Source organism: Choristoneura fumiferana, unplaced genomic scaffold (genome assembly GCF_025370935.1).
Source record: "Choristoneura fumiferana unplaced genomic scaffold, NRCan_CFum_1 Sck3bRy_179;HRSCAF=369_pilon, whole genome shotgun sequence".
In the NCBI taxonomy this organism is placed as follows: Eukaryota; Metazoa; Arthropoda; class Insecta; order Lepidoptera; family Tortricidae; genus Choristoneura; species Choristoneura fumiferana.
This window is the reverse complement of record NW_027412861.1, coordinates 732-10,330: the sequence shown is the minus strand read 5'-3', so window position 1 is coordinate 10,330 and position 9,599 is coordinate 732. Positions and strand designations below refer to the sequence as shown.

General features: G+C 38.3%; 1 protein-coding gene and 1 pseudogene across 1 annotated transcript; one reads left to right on the top strand and one right to left on the bottom strand.

Annotated features, from left to right (window-relative positions):
• The first annotated feature begins 2,360 nt into the window (after positions 1-2,360).
• LOC141445052 (small ribosomal subunit protein uS13) lies at positions 2,361-3,682 on the top strand. Its single transcript, XM_074110828.1, has 3 exons — positions 2,361-2,444; positions 2,579-2,764; positions 3,390-3,682. Exons 1-3 carry the CDS (start codon positions 2,442-2,444, stop codon positions 3,657-3,659), a joined length of 459 nt encoding a protein of 152 aa, XP_073966929.1. The 5' UTR covers positions 2,361-2,441; the 3' UTR covers positions 3,660-3,682.
• Positions 3,683-7,256: 3,574 nt separating this feature from the next.
• Positions 7,257-8,486, bottom strand: LOC141445053 (zinc transporter Slc39a7-like; annotated as a pseudogene).
• Between the last annotated feature and the right edge of the window lie 1,113 nt (positions 8,487-9,599).

Below are 9,599 nucleotides of genomic sequence, written 5' to 3'. Positions count from 1 at the left end.
GGATGAAGCAGTTAGCCGGGCGCTGAGGGCTTTTTAAGAGTGGCTGCGGTTGGCTATGATAAGAACTTACTGACCTTAAAATGTCTCTAAAACCAACTTCATTGTTTTTCGCTGAATAAAGCTGGGCAGCCTAAGCAAAATATAGATCTAAAAATTCACCGGTGTCGGATGGTGCTGACAATATTTGTACCTGTATAAATATAGATCAAGTACATCGCTGACGTACTTGTATATAGTGATTGATGAGAACTTGAAATGGGACCTCCACTGCCAGTGTATCGCACACAGAATTAGACAGACACACATGCACATGTATTTTTGGAACTGCGCAATATTGTTGATCAAGATACACTTAAATCTGTATATTTTGCGCTGACTCAGACAATCCTACTGTATGGAGTTATAGCATGGGGTAGCTGCGGGTCGCAACTGATGAAAAAACTCGAAGTTAAAAAAAAATTGATTCTAAAAATAATACAATGAAAGCCAAGGCGTTATTCCACGGAATCAATTTACAGGTTGACTCAGGTACTGACTCCACGACAACTTTATATCTGGCAACTGATAATATTCTTCGGAAGACACATTAACGACATGGAATTGAGAAGGAATCCCGAATATCTGAGGAATACAAGAAGTAGATACAAAATACCATTCAGAAGTAGTAAAGCATCACGAAAGCATTTCTCATACATTGGACCCAGGCTCTATGATAAATTGTCTGTTGAGTTGCAGGAGCTGTTAGAAGTGCTGAAAAATCGTAGTACTGCATGTGACCATAATCCTTTGCACTTAGATATAAATAGTTTAAACATCAAAAGTAAGAAGTTTATTTTGGGCTTCTCTTTTTCGGAATTTAACACTTTCTACCAGAATTTATTTCCCTGACTGTATTTGGCTTTCCTCTAAATTTGGTAACAACTAACATATAATTTATATTTACAAATAGTTTATAATTTATGTACTTATTTCTTTACGAAGAGATATACATAATGTAATATATTATTATTATTATTTTGTTTTTTCAACTAAATTTTTGAAACTAACCAAAGCTCAAAAGCGGCGATCGATTGCTCTCTCAGAATGATGACGCTTCTATGTAACTAGCCCTAACACAGGCCTTGGTCTTTTTGGGCTGTTACTGCACACTTGTCTCTAAACGCTTATCTGGATCAGTATCACAATAAGTCTTAATATTAGTGAAATACTAACTGTATCAATGTTGTTGAATGAATAAATAAATAAATAAATAAAATAGGAATTACGAAGGAGAGTCTATTAGAAGCCTGAAGTCGAAGTTTGTAAGTCTGTTTGTTTGATTATTTGTTTGTTGCTTCATCACGTCTAAACCGCTGAACCGATTTAGATGAAATTCGGTATACAGATAGTTTGAGTCCCGGGGAAGGACATAGGATAGTTTTTATCCCGGAAAAATCAAAGTTTCAGCGGGATATGATAGTGAAAACCTAATCCTAGGCAGACGTCAGAAGTCGCGGGTAACAGGCTAGTCATATAATAGTACATTGTGTCTTAAGGGCGGTAAATAAGGAATTACGAACGAGAGTCTATTAGAAGCCCGAAGTCGAAGACTGAGGGCTTTAATGAGTCGATGTCCGAAATTCTAGTACCGCCCGTGCGACATACAATGTTTTTCATCACATTTGCGAGTAAAATTTTATATTTCTAAAAGAAAAAATATAATTCTTCCAAATATTGGCGATACCTTAGGCTGCGCTCTTGGTAGCGCCGCCCTCCCCTCCCGCAGCATGCGCCTGACGTGCGTGTGCAGGTGAGCCTGCAGCAGCAGCGCGCGCAGCAGTATCAGTACGCACATTTACTCATTTACCGACCTTGGGCTTCATGACAAGAAAATTAGTACGGGCAATGACTCATTTACCGACCGCGGGTCGGGTTTCATGACAAGCACATTAAGGTCGAGGGTTTTATTTGGTTTTATAATAAAGCCCTCGCCTCGACTTTTACTTTTATTCATTTATTTGATGAATTTTTAGTTTTACATAAACTAAAAATTATTAAAAAAATATGTAGAAACTTTTTTGATTCGTGGCTGTTGACATTACCTTGGTCTTAGACGAAGATTTTACTTTATGCACTCGAGCATAAAAAGTTATTTATGTCGCCTACATCCAGCATAAACACGAACTTTACGAGCATGAGAAGTGAAAAATATTTTTCGCACTTTACTTATAAGTTAAATGAGAGTAAATTATTTCAAAATAAAAATATCACTGAAAAAAAGTTTGGCTGTATTTTTGGTTGCATTTGCTTGACAATCAGCAGCTGTTCAATCTTCTGTAGATATTTTTTTAAGACCAGCAACATTTTTTGACAGATTTGACAGTCCGGCTTTGACGTTTCTGACGTTCTTTTCATGTTGTTTTAGAGGGTTAGCGGACGTTTGGCCGTATTATTTCGCCGAAATGGTATATAATCTTTAAAATATTCTCCAATCGTGAAGTGAAATGAATATCTTTTTAATCAGTGTTTTAAAGTAGAGCTCTAAGTTTATGTGTTTTATCATATTTCACCCCTTATTCAACATTATGTATTGTTACAGTCGCTCGTAATTCCGGATAAGTTTCAACATATTCTTCGTATCATGAATACGAATATCGATGGCAAACGTAAAGTTATGTTTGCCATGACGGCCATCAAGGGAGTGGGCCGTAGGTATTCAAACATCGTCCTGAAGAAGGCCGACATCGATCTGGACAAACGTGCTGGTGAATGCACCGAAGAGGAGGTGAGCCTGCACCGCAGTTGTTTGTGTATAAAGTGCAATTCTTCTTGTTTCTAACCACAACGAGTGTCTGCTACCGAAATCGAATTTCTGTTTGAATTTTGGTTGTAACTCGAATAAAGCCGTCGCCGACTTCAGTCGGACAAAAAAATTGTAACCTAACGTTGCGTAGCGCTTATTTTACACTGTTCTTTTTGATATCCTTTAAGTTTGAGGAAACATTCAACAGGTCAAATAAAGTAAATTTTTCCATGACACTAGTGGCCTAACTTACAAACTATGATGAATTAAGATACATACAAGTTTTTTTAAATTTAAGGACTATTTTTAAAGTTTGCAACTGAAGTGTTTTTGTTTCATACACATATTTAGCAAAAGGTTTAAAGATGAGTTTTTTGATGCTTGTCTTATGTTTCATGTCAATGTCACTGGTTAAGTTTGTGAATTTTACTATTTTGATCTATAACAATGAGACTGAACTTATATTCTGTATGAAAAAAGAAATTTGGCGAAGAATTTCATTATTAGATAGTGTACTGAGCCATCTGTTGGATATCTACAAAAACATAATTTACTGGTATGCATTGTTAAACTCTTTTATACACATGTCCCTATTTATGTTTCCTAGGTTGAGAAGATCATCACTATCATGTCTAACCCAAGGCAGTACAAAATCCCAGACTGGTTCTTGAACAGGCAGAAAGATATTGTTGATGGAAAGTACAGCCAGCTGACCTCCTCCAATCTCGACTCTAAACTTCGTGATGATCTGGAGAGGCTCAAGAAGATCCGTGCCCACAGGGGCATGCGTCACTACTGGGGTCTCCGTGTGCGTGGTCAGCACACCAAGACTACTGGCAGGAGAGGACGTACTGTTGGTGTGTCTAAGAAGAAGTAAACTAAAATAAAGTAATTTTCTCCAAATGTTGTATTTTTATTTCATACATCAGTTTTCTTAGGATCTGCTGTTGGTTTCCGATTATGAGCCTTTGCACATCATCTTTTTCAAATATCTGTCAAATGGCTCTAATAGTGCTTGCACATGTATATTATTAGTCCTGTAGCACAGCGAGGTAATTTGACAAAATATGTTAGAAGTTATTACTAACTTTCTAATCTTTTGTTTACTTAGGGGCTGTTTCACCAGCCATTGATTAGTGTTAACTGACGGTTAAATGTGATGCCATCTCTATTTTTTTTGTTCGAATAGACGGCAACGGCATCACATTTAACCGTCAGTTAACACTAATCAATGGATGGTGAAACAGCCCCTAAGTAAACAAAAAGATTAGAAAGTTAGTAATAACTAATCTTCTTCTTTTTAATCTTGTAATTTAGTTTTCACTCAATTCTCTGCTATTTGACTAAAATTTGAAACTTTTTAACAAAAAGTTAAACCGCCAAAAAAAAAAAAAAAGCATTTTTATCTAACCTTAATCTAGGTACAGTCCAGGGCAAAGATATCGACACAGCCAAAGTTGCAAAAATATGTATACACCTTAATATTAAGAGCATAAAGTCGTGTATACATATTTTTGTAACTTTGGCCATGTCAATATCTTTGCCCTTGACTGTACCAGTTTGAAGTCGGTGCCTCAGCACGAGCCAGGAGGAGTGGTAGAAGCCCATCAGGTAGACAACTAATAGGTCCATTTCTGCTGGCTAGTGCTGAGGCACCAATTTCAAACTGGTACCTAGATTAAGGTTAAATAAAAATGGTTTATTATTTTTTGCTTTTTGGCTTTTTCGGCAGTAATTTATTATTCAAGTTTTTATTTTATTATTTTTTTCCACCCTTGTGGTAGGTTTTTTTTCCAAATTTATATGGGACCACCTTGGGCCCTTTCCAATAAAAAAAGAAATATCAAAATCAACTACTCTGTAAAAAGTTATGTGTCAAACAAAAAAAAATTATATAATAATTTATATGCATTGACTTAAGAACCTTTTTTAGAATTTTTTTTCTTTGGTTAAAAATTTATGGATAAGTACTTCATGGCCATCATGTAAGTAGTAAAGGCAAATAAATACTATATCATGGCCAACAAAAAACAAAAAGCTAAAAAGATGATTTAAAAATTAAATTGTAAATATTGTAGAGATGTGCGACTAATCGCCGACTAGTCGGGAAAGCCGACTATCCGGCCACTTTTGTAGTCGGCGACTAGTCGCGAATAGTCGGCAAAAAGCGCCGACTATCCGGCTCTTACTTTGTACGTATATTTCAATAAAATATTTATTTTCATGTAGGTATAGGTACACAGAGGGGGAATTACATTATATAAAAACCTTAAGCTGTTAATTTTTGTATTATTTACTGTTTTTCCTTGCCCACACGAGAAATTATATTTTGTCATTAGTTCTACCTACTTGACTTTACGGGAATCATTGTCTAATTGTTCAAAAAATCCTAACACGAGACTTTCTGTTTGACATCATCATGTCAGCCGAAAGACGTCCACTGCTAGACATAGGCCTCCTCCAAGGCTCTCCACTCAGACCAGTCTTGTGCTTTTCGCATTCACCGCGATCCCGCGATCTTAACCGGGTCTTCGCTCCATCTTGTTGGAGGCCTACCGACACCTCGTCTCCCGGTCATAGTGTCCGGTGCATAGCCCTCTGAGTGACTTTGAGCTTCCTCATGAGGCCCATCGTTAGCGACCACGCACGTCTCAGATCCGTAAATCATCACAGCAACACACATTGGTCAAAGACTTTTGACTTCAAACACTGCGATAAATTGGAAGAAAAGACACTGCGAAGCTTCCCGAACGGTGCCCAGCCGAGTTGGATTCGACGAGTGATCTCTTTCTCGAAATTGGATCTACCTATCTAGATTGTTAGTCTCAGGTATACATACTTGTCAACAATTTCGAGCGCAGAGCCTCTGACTATTACGGAAGTTGGCACAACATGGACATTAGACATGAGTTACGTCTTGCCTATGTTTACTTTCAAGCCAACTCGGTCGGAAACTGCTGAGGTCGGCGAGCATAGCACTGAAGTCCTCCATGGTCTCTCAGCCATGACCACAATATCGTCGGCGAATCGAAGGTGATTAAAGTACTCGCCATTAATGTTGATGCCTTGTCCTTCCCAGTTCAGAATCTTAAAAGCATCCTCCAGTGCAGCAGTGAACAGTTTCGGAGAGATCACATCTCCTTGTCTGACTCCCCGCTGCAGAGGAATAGGCGTCGTGCTCTAGTCCGGTAGTCGGACGGACATAGTGGCGTTTTCGTACAGACACTTTAACACTTCGATATACCGGTAGTCAACTTGGCACCGCTGGAGAGCCTGCAGCACAGCCCAAGTCTCGATCGAATCGAAGGCTTTCTAGTAGTTTACAAATGCAAGGCAAAGGGGGAGGTTATACTCTTCGGTCTTCTGTATAACCTGCCGCAACGCATGTATGTGGTCTACAGTACTATAGCCTTTTCGGATGCCGTTCTTTTTGACATGTTTTTTTTTTATTTTTTTTTTAGCTCTTTCACTTTAATGAACAATAATAGTAGGCATTATTTTTACACAATATTTTTTTCACAAAAACACCGCTTTGTTAGATACAAAAGCAAAAATCTAGAAAAAAATAATACAAATAAAATAAACAGGTTCCGACACGCTTACGGGCGTCGGTTGCGACTTGCGCCCAAAGCAGCTGGTTAACAAAGCGTCACGGAAATCCCCGAAGCTGTGATCGGCTTGGCCGACTAGTCGGCCGATTAGTCGGCTTCTTTACAACCGACTAATCGGCTAGTCGGCTAGTCGGCCAAAGCCATGATCGGCACATCTCTAAAATATTGTATTGGATAACTAATCTTTTTATTAATCTAACAGAACACTCAAAATAGGTATGTGCCTTTGCATATTCTCTTGTTGTTAGTGAGGATGCTCTGAATCATTAAATGGTGCTACAACATAGGACAACTATGCTTATCAGTAGGTAGTTTACACCTTTGCTTTGTTTTAATACTTATTTTATTATTCATGATTGTGAAACAGTTACAAAGAATTTAATATTCTTTTATTGATCTCAATGCTTACTCCTTTAACATACATAAGAAGTACCTAAGTTATTGGTCCTGGTACTATTAAGTAAAGAAATCATACATAGGATGTTTATTCTGAATTAACACTAAATATTCTATATTCCCTCCTGATACAGGCCAAAGAAAAAATGTTTGGTAATAAATGACTCATTTCTAGTGTTGATATGCATTTAATTAAATGAGCTTAGGTGAACAAAAGGCTATGCAGAATGCAACAATGGAAAATGATACTGGTGTACTCGGTACATACATTGGTAAAGAGAAGAATAGACTAAACTTTCTGGACCAATGTGTGAACTCGTGAAGATAAAAAATTAAAAACTGCATTTTAGCCATGTACAAGTTGGTTAAACTATTGTAGTTGGCAGCTGTTGTTATGATAAAAACGTTAAAGAAAGTAATGTATCAGGCAATTCTTAGCCCTGAAGCAGGGAATTAAAAACAATAAGTTGTGATGTTCGATACTTTAATGACAGTGTACAACATAAAAATATTCTTTGATTATTTACACTGAACTACACATTAAGTCTTATCATTACTCATATTGTGCTATAAGTACCATCATGTACACTCCTGCTAGGAGTGCTATGATTTCTTTTATAGACTGAGAGAACTTATTAGCCCCCTCTAATAATTCTGGAATGACTGATACAGTAGCAATGTAGATGAATCCACCAGCAGTGAAAGGAAGGACTAGCTTGGATACTACACTGTCTTCATAGCCTTGTAGGTAAATTGAGATGACAGTCCCAGATATGGCACCAAAGGCAGTCAGTAGCTGCAGCATCATTGCCTTCCTCCGGGAGCATCCAGATTGGACAAGGATAGCAAAATCCCCAATCTCATGAGGTATTTCATGGAGCAAAATTGTAATAGTGGTGATGTATCCAATGTTCTTGCCAGCAATGTATGATGCTCCTATAGCTAGGCCATCAGTGAAGTTGTGAGTAAAATCGGCAGCAAGATTGAGGTACCCAGCGATTTTGATGTCTTCTTTCTTTTCCTTGTTTGCCTTTTTCTTTTTGTCGTCATTTTTTTTCTTGTCTACGGCGTGTGAATGGCCGTGTCCTCCGCTGAACAGGCGCACGGTTTTCTCGACGACCAGGAATGCGATGATGCCGCCGAGCACGCCGAGCCCTACGGTTGTGTCGTGAGGCGCGTGTTCGCCTTCGCCGGAGTGACTGTGACTGTGGCTGTGCCCGCCGTCCCCGCCGCTTGCTGCCAACGCATGCGGTATCAGGTGCAGAAAAGCATCTCCGAGGAGTCCACCCGAAGCGAATGATAGCAAAATTTTCAAACAATGGTTGTTTTTCTACTGAGCCGTCGATTGGAATGAAGAAAAGAATAAAGAATGGTACTATGCTTATAAATACTGTAGAACTGAGTGCGCTCACGTACAAATCATAGTCGGGATCAGTTATCTTTTTTTTGTTCTGCTTTTTGTTGTTCGTTTGCAGCTTTTGAATATTTGAACGACGGCGGCTCGTCATGGGAATGGTCATGCGAGTGAGAATGTCCCAGTACTACAACTGTAGCGAAGGCTAACACAGCACATGTTATCACTGTTCTATTAAATTTAAACATTTTCAAAAGTAATATAACTATAATCAAATTGTCCTCAAACTACGAAATAAATACACAGTGATATGCGTCTCGTTGACTAGAATGACAACCTCTGACAACACAACGTCTACATGACATACCTCTGACAACACGCAAAAAACAATATGAAATAACTCAATCTCAATCTATTTTTAAATACTACAATAGCACAGATGGGGTGTTGTTAATGTACGACTTGTTAATGCACGCTTAAATAATGCACGGCCTGATAATCCGTGCTTATACGTGCACGAATTACTATGTCGTGCATTATCACCCCGTACTCTGCCCCGTACCGAACTAGCAGCCAGCAGGGAACTAATAATGTAAGCGCAATAATGTATGACGTGATAATCCGAAGCATTGTCTTCCGATTATCATGCCTTACGATTTCCGTGATTGAATTTAAAAAAAAACCTAACCCGGCCGGGTCGGTTCTGCTCCGACTATATCGATCTCGCTCGCTGCGCTCCCTCGATCCGCGGCGAATAATGTCTATTCATTCGAATCGATTGGATTCAGATTATTACGTCGTACATTATCACTACGTACATTACAGCGCGTGCAATATTTTGTACAATAAGCAAGCAATAATGCTTCGGATTATTATGTCGTACATTATTGCGCGTACATTACGAGTTGTACATTATTGTTTCCCGCACAGATGTTTATGTTAGGCGCACATTATCAATAATATCTGTCAGAAAAAAATAAAATGATGGAAGGCGTTCATTCCGTAGTGTTACTTTTAAAAATGCAGCATATTAAACGCCTTCCATAAAATATTGTAATCTTTTATCAATTGTTTGGAACAATTGTTTCACCCGCTTCCAATCATTTGGATGGACTTTATTTTCGGTATGTGTGCATGCAGCTTGGACGATAAATACTAGTACCATAGCACAGGGCGGACACGCCATACAAAATACGCGTTCTGGAATCTACATAGGCACGACGACGTCTGTACACGCGTCAATGTGTGCGTAAGACACACAGGGCTGACTATCGCAAAACCCTAGTACTATAGGGTATGTAGGTATGGCTTAAATGTGTAAATAAATGTAATCGTTAATCATATATTTTTATTTAAACCTACTTAAAATGTGTCTGTCTATGTATTTAAGCATTATTATTTTACATTACAATAAATATATGACTACAAACTTGAACTAATTATTCGGTACCTAATT

What these genes read in the sequence shown, in the direction of transcription:
- LOC141445052 (XM_074110828.1), top strand. An exon ending in GTGAATGCACCGAAGAGGAG is followed by an intron (nt 2,765 to 3,389) that starts GTGAGCCTGCAC and finishes TATGTTTCCTAG; the next exon opens with GTTGAGAAGATCATCACTAT.